The sequence below is a fragment of the Coregonus lavaretus genome (genome assembly GCF_964263955.1).
Source record: "Coregonus lavaretus genome assembly, chromosome: 26".
NCBI classification, from domain to species: Eukaryota; Metazoa; Chordata; class Actinopteri; order Salmoniformes; family Salmonidae; genus Coregonus; species Coregonus lavaretus.
Window position 1 is genome coordinate 24995789 of NC_140013.1, and position 24623 is coordinate 25020411.

At 44.7% G+C, this 24623-nt stretch overlaps 1 protein-coding gene across 2 annotated transcripts in view; it reads right to left on the bottom strand.

Annotated features, from left to right (window-relative positions):
* Positions 1-857: 857 nt before the first annotated feature.
* The window catches only part of LOC311101731 (rho GTPase-activating protein 32-like), a 28990-nt gene continuing 5224 nt past the window's right edge, over positions 858-24623 (bottom strand). Inside the window, exons 2-22 of one of the 2 annotated variants that reach the window (XM_084142900.1) lie at positions 21637-21750; positions 18924-19029; positions 18585-18682; positions 17902-17986; positions 12338-12424; positions 11860-11997; positions 11498-11590; positions 11224-11346; positions 10959-11036; positions 10687-10768; positions 7647-7796; positions 7424-7526; positions 7138-7282; positions 6773-6855; positions 6426-6533; positions 6164-6309; positions 5860-6073; positions 5589-5737; positions 5304-5378; positions 4460-5140; positions 858-4218 (exon numbers count right to left, since the gene is read on the bottom strand). In XM_084142900.1, coding sequence (XP_083999026.1) covers positions 1925-4218; positions 4460-5140; positions 5304-5378; positions 5589-5737; positions 5860-6073; positions 6164-6309; positions 6426-6533; positions 6773-6855; positions 7138-7282; positions 7424-7526; positions 7647-7796; positions 10687-10768; positions 10959-11036; positions 11224-11346; positions 11498-11590; positions 11860-11997; positions 12338-12424; positions 17902-17986; positions 18585-18682; positions 18924-19029; positions 21637-21728 — 5130 coding nt within the window. In that variant the 5' untranslated portion in view covers positions 21729-21750 and the 3' untranslated portion in view covers positions 858-1924. Of the gene's footprint in view, positions 4219-4459; positions 5141-5303; positions 5379-5588; positions 5738-5859; positions 6074-6163; positions 6310-6425; positions 6534-6772; positions 6856-7137; positions 7283-7423; positions 7527-7646; positions 7797-10686; positions 10769-10958; positions 11037-11223; positions 11347-11497; positions 11591-11859; positions 11998-12337; positions 12425-17901; positions 18034-18584; positions 18683-18923; positions 19030-21636; positions 21751-24623 lie in introns of those variants that run through there. The other variant, XM_084142901.1, reaches the window with a different exon arrangement.

The following is a 24623-nucleotide window of genomic DNA, read 5'->3' on the forward strand; positions in this document are numbered from 1 at the left end:
TACGGGTGCGCATTGAATGTCAATGCAGCAATGAATAAACAATGGTACTGTGGGATGGCTGCTCCCGGGGCAACGCTGAGCTAACAGGAGGGATGTCTCCATCTTCTCAGGTCTCACTAATTCTTTCTGCCACAGTGCAAGGAAACCTATCAGTCAGCTGTGATTTGATGGAGGCTTGTTTTCTCTTCATTTACAACAAAACACCCAGCAAACCAAAATTGGTTCTGTGAAAGTTCCCAAAATATTAGTTGGTTGCGGAAAATGTTCTCATAACACAAAAACTGTCCAGTTGTCTACAACATTCGTCTGACGTTACAAGAACGTTCCCAGAACACATTGTCTGTTCTTTAAAGATCCCCAGAATGTTTCATTAGGTTATAGGAAGTGTTCCCGGTTTGCTGAATGATTTATTCCTAAATTTGCACTAGCAGTTTCCTTGGATATGGATGACAGATCAAGGGGAGAGGATGCATTAATAAAAATACAATATTTTCGGAGGTTGTCAGATTTGTCTATGCTAATGAGATACTATTTGGAAAATAAATACAGTTACTGTTGTGTGTATAGTACCACTACACGTCTAAAGGAACGAGACAGACTTCATGACAAACTCATTTAAAGTGATTATCAAAAATTAAATAAAAACATGACTTCTATCTCCACTAGAGATTCAGACATTATTAGTGAACCACTTTCTCTGCAATACTGCAGTGCCCTCTGCTGTCTAATGCTTAAACTTATCTGAATCTGCACAGTAGCAAATGCAAAGCCCAGTGAGTATGCATTTTTGCTCCAACCAATTACTTAATTAGATGTGCATTCCAAAATATCAAATCAATTCAGCCAAATTTTCCATAGCATGTTATACAATATTATGTATTTTTAATTTATATTCTCATGAAAAAAGAAAAATGTCTTATCAATATCTCCTCATTTACAGAGGGTTGGGTTTGAAATAACATATTGAATGAATAAAAAACTAGAACAAAAGAGTAAAGCAACAGTTAAAACATGACATACCATTAAAATATCCCTACAAAGAGAGAAACTAATGTCCTCTCATAATACACCACAATGTCATAAAGCATCACAGCTTCCTGTTAATGTGAGGAGTGCATTGACATACACTTCTTTCACATTTGCAGCACACGTACACATTTGGAATTTATTTATTCTGGTAAGATGACAGATGGACCCTAACTGTGGTCACAGTCCTCCTTAATCTTTCCATGTCTGAGTGTCTTGTTTTGTGAAGGTGAGAGAAGTGCCGTTGAAGAAATGTCCTCTGTGTCTTCCATTATTGTATGAACTAAATAACACCAAAAGTGCTAATGTTACCAAAGACCTTCAGTGAAGAATCAGTGGAATTGCAAAACATAAAAGTCAAAAGAGCTCTATGCATGGTTCTCATTTACTATAATTATTTTAAAAAGTGCATGTTTCTTCAGTTAGGCCGTAAATTATCTAAATTAACTAGGCAAACAATATCACGTTGGCAGTATGCCCAGTAAGACATTCTATCTTATTATTGCTCATAAGATTAACAATATTTGGCAGATATTTAAAATTGCATTTTCTGTTTGTTGGACAATATTATCTCACGGACATTAAATTATAATTATCCTTTGGACATAACAATTATACAAAACCTTCATAAACCATTTCACAAAACAAGCTTTCAAAATCTTACCTTTTGCAGTCCCATTGTAGTTTATGAGAAAATAATTTACCTCTTTCTTTGCTATCTACATGTTACCAAGAGTATGGCCCACCCATTCATGTCAATTCTACATTTTCTTAAAAACAGTTTATGAAGGTTTATACCTGTATGCATTTTTTTCCATTTTTATAAACATCAACATTAATCTTTTGAGTTTGTGATGTATGCCAACCTGGCCTCTTCTGGTGTGATTAGAGGACTGAATCACTCAGCGTAGACTCCAGCTTCTGGCCTGAGGCCTGACTGCAGGAAGGCCCTGTGGCCCCCTAGGGCCTGGGAAAGCAGTCTGTGGCTGTGTGGGGGCATGCAGCCGTGGCCAGGGAACGGCCCTGGCATGGCCTTACCAGACCCTGAGGGTTTGGGCTTGGGAGATGGGTAGTACCCCTCCAGGTTATCATAGTGAGAGGGCATGGCCTTGGTGCTCTGGGTTCTCCTGTGGGGCTGGGTGGAGAAGGACCCAGGGTGATCTGGTTCCACAGGCAATTTGACATGGTGGTAGTAACGAGGCTCTTTGATGCTCTGTGATCGTTGTCTCCTGGAGACGCTTGGTTTTAATCGGGCAGAGTAGCTGTTAGCAGCGTTACCCATCATTACCTTGTCCTGGTCACAACCTCTACTAGGACCACCCTTACCCTGCTCCATGTTCTTAACATCTAGGAGTATAGGGACATTGCAATGCTGTGGTTGATGTCGTTGGGAGGTGCCCTGCTTGGATTGGGTTCTCCTGGAGAAGCTCCCTCTCCTGGGAGGGACTGGCTCCTCACCTGGCCAATGACCCCTCTGGTGCCTGATGTAATCACTAGGGTCTGAAAGCTGCTGGCCAGGGGAGATTGGGGACACAGCAGGTACTTCACGTTGGCTGTCCACTCTGTCGATGGCCAGCAGGCAGGCATTACCTGGGTCTGACCTGCTTCTGGTGTGACTAATATCTCTGCCCCTGATGTCACTCTGTGGGACGGGAGGATCCAGGTTCTCATAAGGAGACATGATAGGGCCCTGGGTCCTCTGCCTGTCTCTATTCTCTTTCCTGATTGGGTGATAGACTAGTCTGTCACAACCCTCTGGGTGGTCCCAGGACTCGTAAATGACTCGCTCTAGATCCCTGCTCTCCAAGAAGAGTTCTCTTTTTGCAGGTGGGATGTTGTTTGAAGGGTGATAGTGGTAGCCAGGATGTCCACTATCCCTGGTAGAGCGCATGGTGTATGACTGACTGTGTCGGATGCGGCTCGTCCTGTAAGGGTCCACATTGTAGTAAGACTCCTCTAGAGGCATTGCGTCTGAATACGGGCTGTAGCGGTACTGAACACGTCCATTCTCAAAGTACGGTTGCAGGGGTTGGACATCTGACTGGACTAGCCTCTGGTACTCCTTTTCCTGGACAGCTGGACGTTGGACGTAGAACAGGATGTCTGGTGGTAGGACCTCAGTTTCTGCCAGTTGAACACTACTAGGTTGCTGGGAACGGAAGGAGCGTGCCCTACGGATGACCGGGTACCCCAGGGCTCTATCCTCAGTCCTATGCCATTGTCCCCTGGATCTATGGTGGCCGCTGGAGCTGTACTCCTCCCTGGGTTGGGGTTGACCTCTGTACTGGGGGGAGGAAGATGGGTGGTGCAGGAGGCCTAAAGTGCTGTAGCGGCTGTCAGACGTGGGTTTGTACATGCTGTTGGGCCCTGCCAGGTGGGGAGGGAGACAGTCAGGCCGAGGATGAGGATGGTGAGGTCCAGATACCTGTCCTGCTGGTTTGACCCGATGATGTCTGTACACGTCTTCAGCCTCCCTCATAGCTCTCTCTTCATCAGAGCTGTACTGATGGACTAAGGACGGCAGAGGAGGACGTGGAGGGATCTCCTCCACAGACCCTGGCATGGACGCCTCAGCCAGAACAGTCCGATAGTTATAGGCATTGACCGAGTCAGTGTTAGCGAGGACAGCGGCGGCTAACTGGCTCTGAATGGAGCAGACTGATTGAATGGGAGGGGAGACCCTACCACTGAGATACGAGGAGGACACCATCTGAGGGTGAACAGGTCTTACAGCTCCCAGGGGCCTGTCTCTCCCTTCCCTCTGGTCCCTCACCTCTGTATTGCCCTGCAGTAGAGCTCCAGCCTCTAAGGGACTGACAGTGGCAGTGAAGTTACTCATGGCCACTTGTCCCTCAGGGGCCTGTTTTCTCTCATGGCCAGGGAAACGGCCACAAGGACTCTCAACTGGTGTACCAGCCAAGGGTAAGAGGGGGACTGGAGAAGAGACCTTGAGGTCACCGTAATCCTGGGAGCAAGATTGGAGGTGGAGAACAGAGGGCCGTGGGGGTCTGTCCAGGGGGTGCGGGGTGTCCTGTCTATGGAGAGGGTAGGGGGGCTGGGTGCTCCTCCTCTGGGAGGTTAGGGTGGCCTTCTGGGCAGACTCAGCCAGTGCCAGGGCCAGCCTGCGGGCAGCACTCGTCAACAGAGGGTGAGGAGGGAGGACAGACACTGAATTCACAAGCCTATCTGTTCCTGGGGAGGCATAAGACAAACAATGCTGCTACAGTATGACAGGACAAACAACGCTGTGATCAGACATGAGAGGACAACACATAGAATAATACCATAAGAACTTAAGCTAACAAGAAAACACAATAAGAACTGTACATATCCATGTTAAACATTGTTGCACATTAATTATAAACTGTAGATTTAAAAAGGCTTTACAAATAAAATGAACAAAAATTGAATTTGTTTTTAATGTGCCACTGACCTGGATCCGGAGGGTTTTGTGAAGCCAGGCTGTCTGTGACAGTTGAGGCAAAGCTTGGTGGGCTGGGGGGCCGGCAGGGTGCCTCACACAGATCCAGAGGTGGAGGGGACGAGGACTCACCACCCTGGGTGTCCGAGACACAGCGTGGGGCAGAGGCACACACAATGTGCACATCTGCTTCAACCACAGGGGGGGACTTAGAGGACTTCCGTCTGAGTTTGGGGGAGACGACCCGAGACACTTTCTTTTTCTCCCCTCCTTTCCTATGGACTGGGCTGATGTCAGGGGACTGGGAGTTACTGACGACTTTGAGGGACGAGGAGATGGGCTCTGATTCACTGGAACCCCCGACATTCTTCCTCCAGTTGACGCTTGCTTTGCGTTGAGGAGCGGATTTAGTTGTTGGTGGGCTCAGTGGGCTGCACTGGAAGGACATGGGGTCAAAGTCCAGAAAGGCCATGCCAGGGGCTGGAAGACAGAGGTCAAGGTCATCCTCCTGATGTGGAGGGGACATGTCAGCTGGGTCATAGGCTGGACCATCAGCACCTTTATGGACTTCCTTGGACTGGTTGTGGTAGCGGTCGCCTTTGACCCTGGCATCACACAGGTCAACCCTGAATGTGATGGAGAGGGCATCGCTGGTAGAGCGTGGTCTAGGGGGGCGGTACATCTGGGCCTCTCCTAGTACAGACACATAGTATGCATTACCGTTCAGAGGCAGACTTCAACATTAGACAACACAAAAATAAAGGTAACAAACAAATGATCCCTCTAAATTTGTTTATCACCTATTATGAAACACAGGTACTGACAGGATTGAAAGTGTGACTGGGGGCATATTTACCTTCCACATTGTGCAAAGAGGTGAGAGATTCTTCACTTTTGGTGGAGCGCAGTGTCCCACTATCCCCTCTTCCACCTGAATAATATGGAAGTACAAACTGAAGGTGAAAATAGACTTCTTAACAAAAAAACATGACTTCATCACATCACCCAAGTGGAATAAACACCCATACATTTAACCACAGAGACATGACTGGGAGGTATTTTATAACATGGCTCTGAAGAGGGTCCTTGTGGTTGTGTACAGTACTGGATGGTGACAATGTAGTGCTGGTTGAGGCCTGACCTGGCAGTGCAATGCTTTTAATCTCATTGGGTTCGCTGGGGTGACGCTTCAGCTTGCGTTTGGAGGTCATGGAGGAGGACTTGCCCAGGTGGAAGAATGAACGCCAGCTTCCCACTGGGGACTTCTTCACCTTCCCAGGAGCCCTCTTACTATAACACAACATCCCCCATGACTACAGTGGACCATACATGGTGGTCAGAGACATATATGGTTTATACAACTACAATGTACTGTAGGCTACTAGTTTCTAGAAGAACCAACAACAACCTACCTCTCAGTGGGGAGCTCAATGACTGTGTGGAACTTGCCCATCAGTGCCCCGGGTCCCTCCCCCACCTCGATGTACTCGCTGTGGGACAGAACGGGGGTAGTAACAGGGGAGCCCAGCTGGGCCTGGGTACGGGCCTGGGCCTCCTCCAGAGATAGGAGCTTAGTGGAGGGAGAGCACACCAGCAGAGACTTGGGCCTGGATAGGGTACAGGTACCTGGGAGCAGAGAGAGAAATGTTTTTGAAGTTCCCATAATGTCCCCATAACTTCCCTATAATGATTGCCTAAGCCAGGGTAATGCTGTACCTGTGCTCTCCCGGATGAGGGCGTTGAGTTTGGGGCTGAAGAGTGCCTCTGTGTTGTTCAGTATGAACTCCACCACCACTGACTGGATACGCACCTCCATGAAGGCTGCTGTTCCACTAAAACAAGCCGACTCAATCTGCTTGGACCTGAAACACAGTTGTGTCCTATTCAACTTCATGGCCAGCCATAGCCAGTTACAAAACAGTGTATATTCGCAGTAAATACTAATGACAGTGTTGGTGGTTGGAACATTACATTATACCTGAGCAGGTTGGGAGCCCAGACGATGGCCAGGTTCTTGGTGTGCATGTTGGTAATAGGGCTGAAGGTGGCCAGTTGGGACAAATGTCTCATGAGGAATTCCAGAGTCCTGCAGCGCAGACCAGAGAGTATTACAGATCAGGTAGAACACAGACATGTGGAATACACCCGTCTTTACTGACAGCTTACAATAACAAGACTTTGACTGTTCAATGCTCTCTGTTAGCCAACAGATGGCGCTTTAGCACCCACAGTTCAGTGGTGACTATATACACCGTTGTAGTGAATACAGAAAATGCAGTATCGCAGGAGCCACTAGGGTGTGCTGTGAGTTAATCTCCCACTGACCTGTAGTGAGGAGGAGGAAGCTGCTGGATAACGTTGTGGATCTTCACCAGCCTCTCCTCATCAGTAGCTGCAGACACAGCCTCCTGTGGAGGGAGGGAGGGAACACCAGAGCCTGATAACTAGGCCAGCAGGAGAATTCTGTCCTTTACTGTCGTTTCCCCCTTTTACGGTTATCTTCAATACACCCCACTGTGCTACGAGGATGTTTCTGATTAAGAATTGTCCCTTATTTATTAGTACAGTATGTCCCATGTTTTATTCCAAGATGACTATATTATTAAGAATATCTCCTCCACTAATTTTTTCCCAATCTGCCCCCATCTCTCCCCTCAGTCCCAGTCCCAATCCAGTTTTCTGCTCCTTACTGAGAATCTCTCATAGAGCTGGTAGGTGAGCAGAGGGTTGGGTAGCTCTCTGAAGTACAGTTTACACAGGGACCCTACTGAGTGGATATCCTGTTTGAAGATATCTCTACTGAGGTCTGGGATCTGCTCCGAGTCAAACTCATGTCTGGGGAAACAGAGCAGAGAAGACACTTGTTAACGCTCAACATCAGACCATCACATACAGTCAACACAGTAAAAGTCCGTAAGCAGTACTGACATGATGATTGTACATTATTTGATGCTAAGAAGTGACGCAAGGATTTACCTCAGTTTCTGGATGTTGGAGGAGATCCCAGAGAGTCTGTACATCCCGTCCACGACACCATGTCTCTCAATGAACTCAGTACAGCATTTGATCACCTGGGGGACTGGAGAAAGGAGAAGAGAAGGGCCGTCAACACAGAGTAACATCGAAAATATTGACTGAGAAGACTACCTTTCTCTATACAGTACTAACTATAGAGAGATAAGGCTGCTGGGACAGAGACCATTATGTCCTGAGTTGAGGAGGTGTTCCCCCAGGTCACAGCCAAACACCCTCTCCCTGAGGATCCCTTGCTGCCTCAGCTTCTGAGGTGGTGGACGGGACTTCATGAAGCTCCTCAGGAACGTCACCAGCTTTCCGTGCTTCTTACACACTGATGGACACAAACACACACTGAATGAATAAAATGTTGTTTTTGGTTGTAAATAAAACAATAGATGTTCATTTGAATCCCAGTGAGTAAAAACACTTAAGCCAGAGTGGTCCTCTCTTCAGAGTCAACCCATACAACACTGTTACACACACATGCAGTGCATTCGGAAAGTATTTAGACCCCTTCACTTTTTCCAAATTTTGTGATGTTACAGCCTTATTCTAAAATTGATTAAATTGTTTTTTCCCCCCTCAATCTACACACTCAATGACAAATGTATTAAAAACAAAAAACTGAAATATTACATTTACGTAAGTATTCAGACCCTTTACTCAGTACGGGGCAGCAGGTAGCTTAGTGGTTAAGAGCGTTGTGCCAGTAACCGAAAGGTCGCTGGTTCTAATCCCTGAGCCGACTAGGTGAAAAATCTGCCGATGTGCCCTTGAGCAAGGCACTTAACCCTAATTGCTCCTGTAAGTCGCTCTGGATAAGAGCGTCTGCTAAATGACTAAAATGTAAAATCCTCTCAAGCTCTGTCAGGTTGGATGGGGAGCGTCACTGCACAGCTATTTTCAGGTCTCTCCAGAGATGTTCGATCGGGTTCAAGTCCGGGCTTTGGCTGGGCCACTCAAGGACATTCAGAGACTTGTCCCAAAGACACTCCGTAGGGATGGTGCCAGGTTTCCTCCAGACATGACGCTGGGCATTCAGGCTAAAGAGTTCAATCTTGGTTTAATCAGACCAGAGAATCTTGTTTCTCATGGTCTGGGAGTCTTTAGGTGCCTTTAGGCAAACTCCAAGTGGGCTGTCATGTGCCTTTTACTGAGGAGTGGTTTCCGTATGGCCACTCTACCATAAAGAACTGTTTGGTGGAGTGCTGCAGAGATGGTTGTCCTTCTGGAACGTTCTCCCATCTCCACAGAGGAACTCTAGAGCTCTGTCAGAGTGACCATCGAGTTCTTGGTCACCTCCCTGACCAAGGCCCTTCTCCCCGATTGCTCAGTATGGCCGGGCGGCCAGCTCTAGGAAGAGTCTTGGTGGTTCCAAACTTCTTCCATTAAGAATTATGGAGGCCACTGTGTTCTCGGGGATCTTCAATGCTGCAGACATTTTTTGGTACCCTTCCTCAGACCTGTGCCTCGACACAATCCTGTCTCGGAGCTCTACGGACAATTCCTTCGACCTCATGGCTTGGTTTTTGTTCCGACATGCACTGTCAACTGTGGGACCATATATGCACTACTGGTCAAAAGCTTTAGGACACCTACTCATTCAAGGGTTTTTCTTTATTTTTACTATTTTCTACATCGTAGAATAATAGGGAAGACATCACATATATGGAATCATGTAGTAACCAAAAAAAGTGTTAAACAAATCAAAATATATTTAATATTTGAGATTCTTCAAATAGCCACCCTTTGCCTTGATGACAGCGTTGCACACGCTTGGCATTCTCTCAACCAGCTTCATGAGGTAGTCACCTGGAATGCATTTCAATTAACAGGTGTGCCTTCTTAAAAGTTAATTTGTGGAATTTCTTTCCTTTTTAATGCGATTGAGCCAATCAGTTGTGTTGTGACAAGGTAGGGGGGGTATACAGAAGATAGCCCTATTTGGTAAAAGACCAAGTCCATATTATGGCAAGAACAGCTCAAATAAGCAAAGAGAAATGACAGTCCATCATTACTTTAAGACATGAAGGTCAGTCAATATGGAACATTTCAAGAACTTGTGTTTCTTCAAGTGCAGTCGCAAAAACCATCAAGCGCTATGATGAAACTGGCTCTCATGAGGACCGCCACAGGAATGGAAGACCCAGAGTTACCTCTGTTGCAGAGGATAAGTTCATTAGTTACCAGCCTCAGAAATTGCAGCCCAAATAAATGCGTCACAGAGTTCATGTAACAGACACATCTCAACATCAACTGTTTAGACGAGACTGTGTGAAATCAGTGTGATTATCATTTGTTTTTCAACAGGACAATGACCCAACACACCTCCAGGCTGTGTAAGGGCTATTTTACCAAGAAGAAGAGTGATGGAGTGCTGCATCAGATGACCTGGCCTCCACAATCCCCCGACCTCAACCAAATTGAGATGGTTTGGGATGAGTCGGACCGCAGAGTGAAGGAAAAGCAGCCAACAAGTGCTAAGCATATGTGGGAACTCCTTCAAGACTGTTGGAAAAGCATTCCAGGTGAAGCTGGTTGAGAGAATGCCAAGCGTGTGCAAAGCTGTCATCAAGGTAAAGGGTGGCTTTTTGAAGAATCTCAAATATAACATATATTTTGATCTGTTTAACACTTTTTGGGTTACTACATGATTCCATTTGTGTTATTTCATAGTTTTGATGTCTTCACTATTATTCTACAATGTAGAAAATAGTAAAAATAAAGAAAAACCTTTGAATGAGCAGGTGTTCTAAAACTTTTGACCCGTAGTGTAGACAGGTGTGTGCCTTTCCAAATCATGTCAAATGAATTGAATTTACCACAGGTGAATTCCAATCAAGTTGTAGAAACATCTCAAGGATGATCAATGGAAACAGGATGCACCTGAGTTCAATTTCGAGTCTCATAGCAAAGGGTCTGAATACTTATGTAAATAAGGTATTTCTGTTTTTAAATTGTAATACATTTACAAAGAAATGATGGGGTATTGTGTGTAGATTGATGAGTAAAACATTTAATTTAATACATTTTAGAATAAGGCTGTAACGTAACAAAATGTGGAATAAGGGAAAGGGTCGGAATACTTTCCGAATGCACACACACGCCAGACTCACCTCATTCTTTCAGAAACACTTTAAGAGTCCCCTCCAGTCAATTATACATTAATCATAGAGAAGAGGGAGGACAACATATTGTTGCTGTAAAACAGGTCACAGCACCTGGTTTTGGCACAGAGCTGGATACACAGGGAGGAATCCTGTCACTGATCAGCTCCACACAGTCACAGGGGAAGAAGCCAACCTGCACAGAGAGAAACAGAAGGAGGAATAGTAACACTCTCCTGCGCTCTATATGCACCAGATACAATCTAAGGAAGAGTAAGTGATAGTAACCTCCATGTACAGTAGAGTGTGGGATGCAGAAAATGGGTCACTAGTATGAAGGGACAGACAAAGCTGTTTGAGTCACTGACTTATTTGAGGGGTTTTACCTGAAAACCATGTTTCCCTCTCCACCAGCCAGTGTCCTCTTTAGGAGGCATGTCAATGACTGACACAATGTCCCCTACCTAGAACAGGTACAACACAGAAAAGACAACTCAGAGAGTATAGCAGTTTGAAGGGGTTTAAAAACATCAACAACCACGGCAGAATGTGTACAAATCCCCTAGTGAATGTATCCCCATATCTCCCCACTGTTCCCTAAACCCCTCCCCTTTCCTGTCCTGTCCAATCAAAGATGCCCAGACAGGTCACCTCAAAGGTCAGCTCGTCTGTGGCCTGGGCAATGTAGCGTTTGGTGACGTGGGCTGCGGCGATGGCAGGAACATTGATGGAGGACTCCTCAGCTACCAGCATGTGGTTGCCCTTGTTATCAATCTGAGAGACAAAAACACAGGCTGAGTCTACAAAATACTAAAAAAAACTACATAATGGAGTTTAGCAAAGACATCAGATGGATCTATTACTATCTATGGAAAATTGAATTCTGCATGGTCTAATTGAATAAAGAGAAACATGAGTAGCCCACCTCCATCCATGTCAGCACTGGACCACAGTTGATCTTGTTGTCAGCGATGGCTGAGAGACGGGACAGGTAGGCTGCCAACATCTTGGTTATTTCCTGAGGAGAATATAACCAGCAGGAATGAGTTAGGTTGAATGCAACGCCAGGGGAGATAACTGATGTAATCTAACTATGACTGTGGAAGTGTCCCAATGGCACCCTATTCCCTAAGTAGTCTACTAGTTTTGACCAGTTTCCTGTGCACTGGTCAAAAGTAGTACACTATTTAGGGAATGGGGTGTCATTTGGGATACAACCGGTCTCATTCACAGCAGATAGTAAAATATTCCCAGTAGTAAGATTTAGTCCTGTTGACTGACTCCTACCTCTACTGTGTCCTTCAGAGAGTCAAAGCGGGGCAGCTCAGTGAGTTTGGAGAAGCGTCTGTCATAGATACAAAGGTGGAGGTGTTTGTCCAGCACACGGAAGTCTTCATAGGATCGCTTCACCAGCCAGCTCCGACTCTGAGACACAAACACAGAGACAAGAGTGAGCCTGAAATGAGACCAGACTGAGAAAAACAGTGAAGGAATCTAGGACAAAGCTACTGTACAAAAGGCGCAAAATTGATTATCCCAGCCTGTCTCAAACTTCTCCACCTGGACCCCCAGCCGTTCCATGTATTTGATCTAGTCCAGAGCTAGCACACCTTATTCAACTTGTCAACTAATCATCAAGCCCTTGACTACTTGAATCAGGTGTGTTAGTTCAGGGCTAAAAGATATGAATAGCATGCTTCAGATAAATGTTCCAGATTTTTCTATTGGTCAGAAACTAGGGCCTAGCCCTCAAGCTCCACTATACCTGGCAGCAGATCTGAACCACGAAGAGTGGCTCCTTGGAGTCCAGACCAGCCTTCTGCCCCTCAGTCTGCTCCTCTGCAAAGGACAGCTGCAGGGGAATGGGTACAGAGAGATTAAAATAGTGTGGAACACCACACTCTAAATAATGTAGGAGTTTAATACAGCAACCTCTTTCTGTTTCTGAACTACTGTGAAAGTAAAACACATACCAAATTCATGTTCGGTCACTTAGCCCACTCTCCAAACTCTATCAATAATAGACAGTATACCCAACTAGGTAACACTATCATGTTTAGAAATTGGTTAGTTTGTCATGACCAGAAACATCTAGATAATACATCAAAAAGAACAGAGTCCCCTTTAAAAAATGTGTTGAGGTCCTTTGGTCTTGAGAGTTGCTGACTTCATGCACAATAAGAAAGAACTCTTGGGAGGTTAAGAAAGTGTGAATGTGCTTTTTCAACCCAAAATATAATGTAGTATATGAATAATATATAAGCAATTTAGAACCCCTTCAGCGTTTGAGAGGCTATGGAAATGTACCAAAAATCCCCCCTCCGTCCCATATAACTCCATAAACTCCTACACCAAGAGGAGATCAAAGCCTCAGGAATAGTTAGTGGAATAAATTGATATCAAATACAGGCATAACTTCAAAGACCTGCGAGGCAGGGGAGGTTTTGGTTATTTATAACAGTGAACAGCTAATCTAGATACACTAGAGTTACCCAACACAATATGACCTAGTTACCCATCACTGCTCAATAACATGGTAAACTACAGCTCCTTCATACACGTAGCTATACAGAGAGTAATGAATCAATGCAAAATACCTTATTACAAAGCTAACATATGAAATAGAATATAAAATAGTCAATATTGTTTGGAGGATGTCAACTATTAATACAGTCTGGAAGAATAATCATGAGTCAATGAGTGAATTAAACAATAACATTACCTATGGTCATGTGGAAAGGAAAGATGGATGGTTAGCATGATAAGACAACAACAAACATGAATCAATGATGATTACCAATATGTCAAGAGGATGTCTGGACAGAGAAACAGAGTCACATGGAGCGGAGTCATTTAACACTGCAAACTAAACTGAGTAAAATGACTGCATGTCTACTTATGTTTTGTTTACGCTCTATCTATCCCCCAACTCTTTTTACCAACGCATTTTAGCCAAGCAACTAAAACTGACAACCTCACACGGCGCAGCACAAATCCCTAAATAGAAACATGCCTGCAGTCATTAACTATTAATACACACATCTGGACCCAGAAACAGAAATGAATACACAATCGCATACTGGTACCTGCCAGTGCAGGCTCTTTACTGCTCCTCAGCTATTAAGTCAGGTTAACAACACAGCTGGATGTCTCCCGGACAGTGTTCAACTGCAGTCCTGTGTCTCCAGATAGAAGTCACTTAGCTTCCTACCACTGGCTGGTATATTTAGGACAGAGGAAAGCGTGGAGTTGCCTCTGGATTGAGCAGCGTTAAACAGATGCTGGTTGCTTTCATCTGTCCCTCATGTTAAATCAAAATGCTCCCCTTCAGTCTGTCCTTCACCACAAGGTGGATCCACAACATCCTTTCACTGTTCAATTACACCACAATAGCAGAGAATAGAAATAGGGGAAGCATCCCGCTGTTTCTCTCTCCCTTGGTCCCTCCCATCCCCTCATCTCATCTCAATCTCCCTCCCACTCTCCTTCCTTCGCTCCCTCTACCTTCCCTCCCTCCCTCTACCTTCCCTCCCTCCCTCTACCTTCCCTCCCTCCCTCTACCTTCCCTCATCCTCTCGTGACAAAGGAGCTCTACAGTATATAGGCTAAACCAGAGCAGTTAGCACACACCCATATGTAAGCCTGACATACAGACAGAGGTGTAGGAGGACACAGACCACCCAGGCATCTCCATTTCAAAATGGTGCTTCTGAAGAGAATGGAAGTAATCTTGGGCAGAATCAACCCAGTCCACTGTATTTGTTTCAGAGGCTGCTGTCCTCATGTTGTCATTCTGTCTGAGACCTGATCAGTCATATCCCTGCTGGTCTTTTGTGTGAGTTCTAGGACAAGCACACGAGTCATGAAACCCAACACAGGGACAATGTTATGACACTACCTCTAAGTCAGCATGTAAATTATAACACCATAACAGCAGTTAAAAGTCCAATGCAGCTGTTTTTATCTCAATATCAAATAATTTATGGGTAACAATTAAGCAGTGTTGTAGTACTCGAGTCCTGATTTTCATAGCTTGTGACTCGACTTCTACTCGACCATTGGTGACTCGGACTCGCCTTCTCGACCATTGGTGATTCGGACTCACCTTCCCGTGACTTGTATTTGCACTTTGACTGGATTGGCTACTATGATAAGCAGAATATTAGCAGCACTGGGTGCGCAGAGCAGGGAGGGTTCTGTTCTCTAGGTAGCCTTGGGAAGGGCGCGCCACACTGGCACACGCAGCCTACATCAGCTGGTGAGCTGCGGGGGAGCAAGCTATGAGTGTGGGCAGACAAGCAGGAAGGCTCCACTCTGGCTCCGATCAAACAAATCGCGCAAGCGACTCTCTTGCTTCCCCGTAACCACCAGTCACCAGCCTACTATTTAGCTTTGCCTGGTAAAAAAACACAAGCTGCTTTACGAAATTGAAAACAATAGTATTGAGTTTAATAGTAAAACAACAGTATAGCTATTGTCTCCCTCTCTCCCCTTGAGTATTTAAAAGTAGTCTGTCTTTGAATTTGTCATCTCGCTCTACCCTCCCACTTTCTCCGTTTAGTTTTCACTCTGGAATAAAACAACCTACACAAATATCAGTGGGCGATTACAAAGAAGTAGCAAATAATCTGGTCATTCTGACAGGAGGAATAGCCAATTCCGTCAAGAGACCATTCATCCCTTTAAAACATCATTACTTATTTGACATAACTATTGAACATTAAAATAAAATATGTGTGTGAGACTGTGTATGAAGGACTATTGTATATTGCAGGCAATTATAACCATTGTGCAACAGGAGGAAAGTCTTTGCGCTACTTCAATGCTCACATGAAAATCTTCCCACCAGCATGCCACTAGTTGTTGTTGGGCAGATTTATTCTACTAAATCCGAGGCCAAATCAATAGAGGCGCAAATCTAGCAACAGACGAGCATCGAGCCAGCAATCCAAGCGAGCAAAAAAACAGCACTAAAATACAAAATATGTCTAAAGAACCCCGAATCATTTGTTTGGCTTTCAAAATATATATATTTTTATGTACACATAAACCAACATTAAATGTAGTATTTTTTGTTAAACTCAGACCCAGTGACTCAGACTCGAGCACTGGGACTCAGCCATAGGGACTCGTGACTCGACTGATTCGAGGTTAGTGACTCAACTGCAATATGTACCTTACTGTGATTGTTTTCAATTAAAATCGTCAAAAAGAAACAAAAATAGCTTCTTAGCAAAGAGCAATTTCTCAAGCAATAATTTTGCTAGGACTGTCTGGGAGTGGTCTGAGTGAAGAGGGGAACACTGAAAACTATCTGTTATTGGCAGATACGTTTGGAACTCTTTACTATTGGTCTATTAACTAATTTACCGCGTGGTGATGTCACCATGGAAAGGCCAAAGCTCCATCCCACCAAAACAGGCTGAAATTTCAGGCAGTCTTTTCAAATAGCTCTAAAAAGAGGCTTATCATCGTTTATACATTTTTACAGTATTATTCCAACCTCAGTGTGGAAATATATATAAAACACCAGAAAATTGCGCTTTTGACTGCACTGGGCCTTTAAGAAAACAGTTAAGTGTGTGTATGGGTGTGGTCTGTTAATGTCCGAGTGAGTCATGGCTGGTCTCTCCCTAGAGTGATATTTCTCTCCTAGCTCAGCTCATCTTCCCCTGTAGGAAGATCTCAAGGTCACAGACAGACACTTCTGTTCAGTAGCTACGCCCCAGCCACACATCTAATGTATCATAGCTGCCACAGCTACAGTAGGTCAGCTATTCTATAGTTACAATGCACTGTGCTAGAGCTCCCACACACACACAAACACACACATACACATTCCCCTTAGCATACATGTAATAGGTCATGTTATACCACGCTACGAACATAGCGGTTCAGTGACGCTCTCTCAACGGTAAAAGCAAAGATGGTTTAGTATGAAGATACGCAGAAACTGCTTCTACAAGGGAATAATTTTTCACTTCTCAAACCCCGGTCTGGTCTGTCTGCTTCGCAAGCGTTCCCGGAAGTCTCGCGATGTTGGGCCTCTGGGTTTAGAAACTGTAGTAAAAGCATCAGTGTGCGAAGGAGTAGATGACTACTGCTCTCTGCTGTCAAGCCAACAGAATTACACTGGAATTATCGAGGCAATAAACAGCCACTTTCACAAATGAGTGAGCAATCGCTTCCGCCTGACTGACTCTAATTATCACCACAGACAAAACAATTTCTCACTCTCAAACCTCTGGAATTTGTGCCGTCTCTAATGGCAATGAATCTATAGTTAAAGTGTCACCAGACCACCTGATGAGGCTATGGGATGATATCACAGGTGCAAGCTAAGCAAACAAAACAACATCTTATACAATTAAATGTGCGGTTACATTCTCCAGTGTTAAATATAACTCCCTGCACATAATTGCTCTCTCCTGCCACGGCCTGGAAGCTGAAAGCTGCCACAGTTCACTCTCTCTCTCTCTACTACAGTAGTACTGACCGCCTGTGGATGCTCCTACAGTAATGCTGTCTACCCAGAAAACCACACTATTTCTCTGGCTGATATCATCAGCTTAATCCAACAAGTACTGAGGATTGCAGGTTTACCCTGAGCTGAGCGGATCAGAGAGGAATGAATGCTACTTAGTGGATTAACACACACACTGGATGAAATATTCATAAACAACATTTTAAATATACTGACATATTGGATTTCATGTTGCTAATTGCCTTATCACGTATCCAATTTTATATTCAAATTAAAGGGATACTTCTGGATTTTGGCAATGAGGCCCTTTATCTACTTCCCCAGGGTCAGATTAACTCATGGATACCATCTTTATGTCTCTGTGTCCAGTATGAAGGAAGTTAGATTTAATTTTGTGAGCCAATGCTAACTAGCATTAACGCAATGACTGGAAGTCTATGGGTATCTGTAACCATAGACTTCCAGTCATTGCGCTAACGCTAGTTAGCATTGACTCTCAAAACTACCTCTAACTTCCTTCATACTGGACACAGAGACATAAAACGTGTATCCATGAGTTAATCTGACCCTGGGGAAGTAGATAAAGGGCCTCATTGCCAAAATCCCGAAGTATCACTTTAATGAATGAGATAATTTAAATTCCATCTGTACTTTTTTCAAATATGTGAAATTTAAGAGTGGAATGTGGGTCGGGCGGGATGATTAGGACAGACTGCTCGGTTCCATTAAGGGAACAATTCACCATGATGTCCACTGAGCTACACATGAACTTGAGCCAAGGACACAATTACCAAACTGCCAGCAACAAATAATGTATGTGTGTTCAGTTCCGGGCCGGGCCTCACCTGCACAGTGCCAAAGTCAACGGTCTCATAGTGGAAGTGGGCACACTCAGCCAGCCTGGGAAAATGACCTCTGGGGAACGTCAGCCTGAAATACAACAGCATCCCCTCATCAGTATTCTACTGGCTGTTACACTGAGGCAGAAAGAGCAAAGAGAAAGAGGGAGAGGAGTGAGGAGAGAGAGGAGAGAGTGAGCGTGAGAGAGAGCAGAGAGAGAAAGAAAGAGAGAGGGAGGGAGAGCAGAGGAAGAGGGAGAGGAGAGAGGAGAGAGAGGAGAGAGTGAGCGTGAGAGAGAGCAGAGAGAGAAAGAAAGAGAGAGGGAGGGAGAGCAGAGGAAGAGGGAGAGGAGAGAGGAGAGAGAGGAGAGAGTGAGCGTGAGAGAGAGCAGAGAGAGAAAGAAAGAGAGAGGGAGGGAGAGCAGAGGAAGAGGGAGAGGAGTGAGGAGAGAGAGGAGAGAGTGAGCGTGAGAGAGAGCAGAGAGAGAAAGAAAGAGAGAGGGAGGGAGAGCAGAGGAAGAGGGCAGGGAAAGAGAGAAGGGGGAGATAGTAGTGTGAGAGTGAGATGACTAGTCTGTCTCTGCCCGGCCCCAGCCCATCATTTTACTGCACTTTATTTTACTGCCCTGGTTTAGAGGCCCGTTTTACAGCCCATAATAGCCCGTTTCCGTGGGGACGGGAGCACCTACTTCTTCACGTTTTTGACCTTCATGCTGGCTGTGCTGACGCAGGAACGCAGGGTGGGCTCAGGCTCGGCAGGAAGTTCTGTGACCTCATCACTCCGTACCTGCCAATCAACAACACACAATACTCAATATCTGCCAATCAACACACACAATACTCAACATTCCTGACATGTAAACCAATTACAAGACAGTCGGCACTTGACATTTTCTGGTTCAATAATACTAAAAAGAAACCCATACTAGCAGTATCTACAAGACTACATAGTAGTAGAGTTCAGAGACTGCTATTCCAAGGTTACAGTGCTTGTATCAGACCTCAATTAGTGATTATAGACTGTGTACCATGTCAGTTGTGCTCTCTTGTGGGGATTTATCTGTTGGAGTAGTGCTCTTGTGTGGATCAGGCTGGTTCTCTTCTTCATCTGGTGTAATACACGGTGACAAGGCCCTACACAGGGAGAGGGAGGGAAGGAAGGACAGAGAGAGACAGGGAGAGAAAGATGAAGAATCAGAAACCATAAATACATTACATTTGACATACACTACCAGTCAAAAGTTTGAACACACCTACTCATTCAAGGTTTTTTCTTTATTTTTACTATTTTCTACAGTGTAGAATAATAGTGAAGACCTCAGAACTATGAAATAACATATATGGAATCATGTAGTAACCCAAAAAGTGTTAAACAAATCAAAATATATTTTAGATTTTAGATTCTTCAAAGTAGCCACCCTTTGCCTTGATGACAGTTTTGCACACTCTTGGCATTCTCTCAACCAGCTACATGAGGAATGCTTTTCCAACAGTCTTGAAGGAGTTCCCACATATGCTGAGCACTTGTTGGCTGCTTTTCCTTCACTCTGCGGTCCAACTCATCCCAAACCATCTCAATTGGGTTGAGGTTGGGTGATTGTGGAGGCCAGGTCATCTGATGCAGCACTCCATCACTCTCCTTCTTGGTCAAATAGCCCTTACACAGCCTGGAGGTGTGTTTTGGGTCATTGTCCTGTTGAAAAACAAATGATAGTCCCACTAAGCGTAAACCAGATGGGATGGCGTATCGCTGCAGAATGCTGTGGTAGCCATGCTGGTTAAGTGTGCCTTGAATTCTAAATAAATCACAGACAGTGTCACCAGCAAAGCACCCCCACACCTCCTCCTCCATGCTTCACGGTGGGAACCACACATGCAGAGATCATCCATTCACGTACTCTGTGTCTCACAAAGACATCGGTTGGAACCAGAAATCTCAAATTTGGACTCATCAGACCAAAGGACAGATTTCCACCAGTCTAATGTCCATTGAATGTGTTTCCTGGCCCAAGCAAGTCGCTTCTTCTTATTGTTGTCTTTAGTATACCACCCCTACCTTGTCACAACACAACTGATTGGCTCAAACGCATTAAGAAGGAAATAATTTCCACAAATTAACTTTTAACAAGGCACACCTGTTAATTGAAATGCATTCCAGGTGACTACCTCATGAAGCTGGTTGAGAGAATGCCAAGAGTGTGCAAAGCTGTCATCAAGGCAAAGGGTGGCTACTTTGAAGAATCTCAAATATATTTTGATTTGTTTAACACTTTTTTGGTTAGTACATGATTCCATATGTGTTATTTCATAGTTTTGATGTCCTCACTATTATTCTACAATGTAGAAAATGGTAAAAAAAATTAAGAAAAACCATGGAATGAGTAGGTGTGTCCAAACTTTTGACTGGTACTGTACTTGAAATAAAAAACAATTTTCCATAGAAGCCACCAGAGGGAGCCAGTGAGTGAGACAAATATATTTACATCATGTTTCTGGTGCTCAAATCATGACATTTACATTTACATTTTAGTCATTTAGCAGACGCTCTTATCCAGAGCGACTTACAGTTAGCGAATAGATCTTTTTTTTTTTTTTTTTTTTTTTTTTTTTATACTGGCCCCCCGTGGGAATCAAACCCACAACCCTGGCGTTGCAAACGCCATGCTCTATCAACTGAGCTACATCCCTGCCGGCCATTCCCTCCCCTACCCTGGACGACGCTGGGCCAATTGTGCGCCGCCCCATGGGTCTCCCGGTCGCGGCCGGCTGCGACAGAGCCTGGATTCGAACCAGGATCTGGTGGCACAGTTAACACTGCGATGCAGTGCCTTAGACCACTGCGCCACTCGGGATGACAATACGCCAGTGGCCTAGAAAACATAATGTACCCTGTGGTATTTACATCCTTGTTATTCTGGTGGTAGCACATAACTGCACACAGTCTCAAATGGCTACTGACTGGTACAGAAAGCTCCAGAGACGAGTATAGCCTAGCCTACATACAGTAAACACATCCTGGGGAAAGAACATACTTAGCCTTACAAAAGAAGCATCTCACACTTGGTAGGACCAAAACAAAGCTATAATGGCTTTTGTGTATGTTCGGGTAAGCAAAGCCTTTCCTTTGAGTAAGTCACGAATGCAATCCGCCCACAAGGGAGCGCCTCACAAAACCTGCAGCTGAAATCTGAGTCAGTGTGCTAGGCAGAGGGAGAAAAGTCCTTTCAGACCAACTTTTCTCAGGGACAATGAAGAAGAGTGGATGCCTGAGATTTGTCCTTCCTTCCAGGGCTCAGACACAGACTAAGTGATGCATAGGCTAGCGCTCCTGAGATCTGCTAAAAAGGACAAGAACACTGGCACTGAAAGAACGAGCTCATCTCATCTGCTGGAGATCTATGTGATTAAATGAGAGCCATCCTATCCTATCTAGGCCTGGTTGTTTTCCAGCATACTTACAGTAGATAGAGAAGAGATCATTTGTTTGTCATCACAACCCTTTACAATAGGACGACATACTGTAGCCATCACTAATGTCTTTAGAATTCCTCTCTTTCTATCACTCTCTTCCTCCCCGTCAATCTCTCACGTACACATAATACACACACATGCCCGTACAATCACCCACGCACCCTCAACACGGCTCCTTTACATTTCTGGGTGTGATATCTGCAGAGTCCTGGTCAGCTGACATAGCAGCAGTATGGTACAGTGCAGCGTGTGTGTGAGAGAGTAACTCACCCCTCAAGGACGTCACCACTTCCTGGTTCTCCCTGAGCTCCTGAGGCAGCATTCCCGATCACCGCGGCAACCCCAGAGCCAGCTTCCATCATACTGCCTTACTGCAACAGTCGACTGACGAGATGGAGGAGAGAGAGAGATGGAGGAGAGCGAGAGCGAGGAGAGTGAACCTTAGCTGGGAAGCTGCCAGACATTAACCCACTCTTAGCTGCAGCTTGCTCTCTTTAGAATCATTTCACGCCCTTTAAAAGATGAATGGTTAATGTGTCTATAGTAAGACAGGCATTCAGTAAACAAGTAAATACACACTTCCTACACGTCAAATTGTTTAACTCAAACAGGTAATATTGAACATTCTGGAATCCATCCATACTGTAGGTGGAGTAAAGCATTGGGACTTGTATGTGTGACTGTTTGGTATGGTCCTAAGAGGTAGAAACGAACCCTTCATGATGAGTGTTGTTGTGAAGAGACCTCAGAAGTGATCCCAACAAGTACATACCAACCTCTTAAACATTACAGTTAGAGAACATCTATTTTCAAAACAATCAATACAGGTCTAGGAGGAGCACTAAATGGAAGCTTTGGGACTCTCCTTCCGTCAACATGTATCTGTTTGGCACCATTCTGAGAGGCAGAAACCAACCCAACCAGCATGGGAGTGTTGTGACAGCCCCAATGAGGACATAGATATGTGTCAAGGACTCAGAACCATCATCCCTAATAAAGCTCATTATATACTGTCAACAAATAAAAGGAATGATCTGACAGAGCGAAACAAAACACCTCCACACAGCCTTCCAATCTTTCCATAACTAGCCCTCATGAAAGGCAGTGCTGGGAGCTGAACTCACATCTGGTAAGATATTGGGCAAGCACAGTGCTGTGGTAACCAACCAACCCTGGTCGTGGAGTGCTACAGTATGTGCATTGTGCACTCTAAGTACCTCGGTTATACACCTCAGCACTAAAACTCCCCAGCCTATCAATACTGAGGTAGTAAAGCAGGAGTTTTCCTCTTCTCCAATCAGAAGCTGTAATGATGACCATAGAGATGTTTGGAGTAAGGAGTAGTAGATAGATACATCAGGCCAGCCATTACAGTACAGGGTAGCAGTTTCCCCAAGAGAGCAGGCAGAGGGAGGCAGCCCGTTGGCCCGTAGCCACAGAGTGGTGCTCACTGCTGAGAGAGTTCCATACAGCCCTCTGACTCAGCACAATGTGACCAGCCAGAGACACAGGCCAAACCAGACCCACTCCACACGCACAGATGTACTATATTCTACTGTACTCTCACCTCATCTCTCCAATGGCAGCTGTAGCCTTTCTAGAGGATATCTTATCAAACATTAATACAACAACAAATATTTAGTATCTAATGAGAGAGGATAGCATGACGACAAAAAACAAGCAACGATTTATCTGAAGTCCCAAAGCTGTCCTGAGTCTCTCCAGGGATAGGCTACATTACTTTGAAGATGAACAATGTAATACGCCAGTTTTCATGTACAGAATGTTTTTGCCATTCAGTATAGTCTGGCAATCTGTCACCCATCAGAATGTTTGGTCCAACTTCATGTTTGTCCAGTAATCTTTTCAAAAGCTCTGTAAATCTTTTCACTACATTGCATTTATTCCATGATAAAATGTAACATGCCTGACCTTGATGATTGTTCAGAATGGAGAATGTTTAGTCTCAGATAAGGACATCCTGTGCTTCACATTGCTGTGTAGCAGACACATTCAGCACTGCCTTATGGCAACATGACAAGGTACATCCATTCATTTAGGATATTGATAACATGGCAATGCTACTCAATTTAATGAGGACACAGATTTTTCCTGAAAAGTCTTGACATGTTAACCCATACCAAATGTGAGGCATTGGTAATGTCCCACCCTATTCCCTACATAGTGCACTTATTTTGACCAGAGCCCTATGGGTCCTGTTCAAAAGGTAGTGCGCTATATAGCGAATAAGGTATAATTTGGGACATAACCTTTCCCCTGCTTATCTGTCAGTCATACCAGACTAGTCATAGTAAAACCATCAGCCTATAATGTACAGTAGCGGTAGCTACAAGACATCTTGTTCACCACTTGAAGGAAGCTCTATTTCTGCTGCCAGGAGACAGAAACAGCTCTGATCTGGCTTTGGCCTAAATGGTATTCCAGGAAAACTAGGGCAGCCTACGCAATTCTGCATGCCGTTTATGAAACCTGTATTAGAATTAATGGGCTGGAGTGAGGAATTGATGCCCACACATTATCTCTAAGAGAAGACTTTCATGCCATGAGCCTCTAAAGCTAGATACACTCACAACATGTTAACCTAATGCATTTGCTACAGTGCTGTGCTGTATGCATGTAGGCCAAAAGCTTTAAGATATGTGGTGTTATATATCTAAGTGAGAGGCTTAGGGAGTCGCTGGGAAGAGAGAAATGACTGTTGTTTCACCTCATACTGTTATGTTGTTCAGTGTCTCTGGGGTCACTGAGCAGCCCCCACCCAGACAGCTGAGCTCCACACACACAGGGGTGTAGGCAGTACTGTATTCCTCAACAACATCTCCATGGGTTTTGATAGAGGCGCTCCCAAGTGTATGTTTCCATCTGGCAGTTGAGGGGAAAGTTTCACGCTCTCATTCGGAGCTCTGGAATGTGGTCATAAAGTTAGATGCAGTGGAGAAGGCCTGGGGTTGCTATGGCAACCTGCCGGTTGTGAGCCGCTCCTCTTCTCGACTGATGAGGTAGCAGGAAAGGGAAATGAAACTATGTATTATGATGACAAAACTGTACAATACTGTACTATGACAATACTGTATACAGTACAGTGGTGATTGTGTTTATGGGTTTAAAAACCTGATTAATGCTATTCTTCTCTGGGAGGAGAATCATACGATTCTATAATCTGATTTACATCTACTACAGTGGGATTAATTTTGTTCCATCTCATGATAAATTCCATAGTTGTATAATCATTCTTT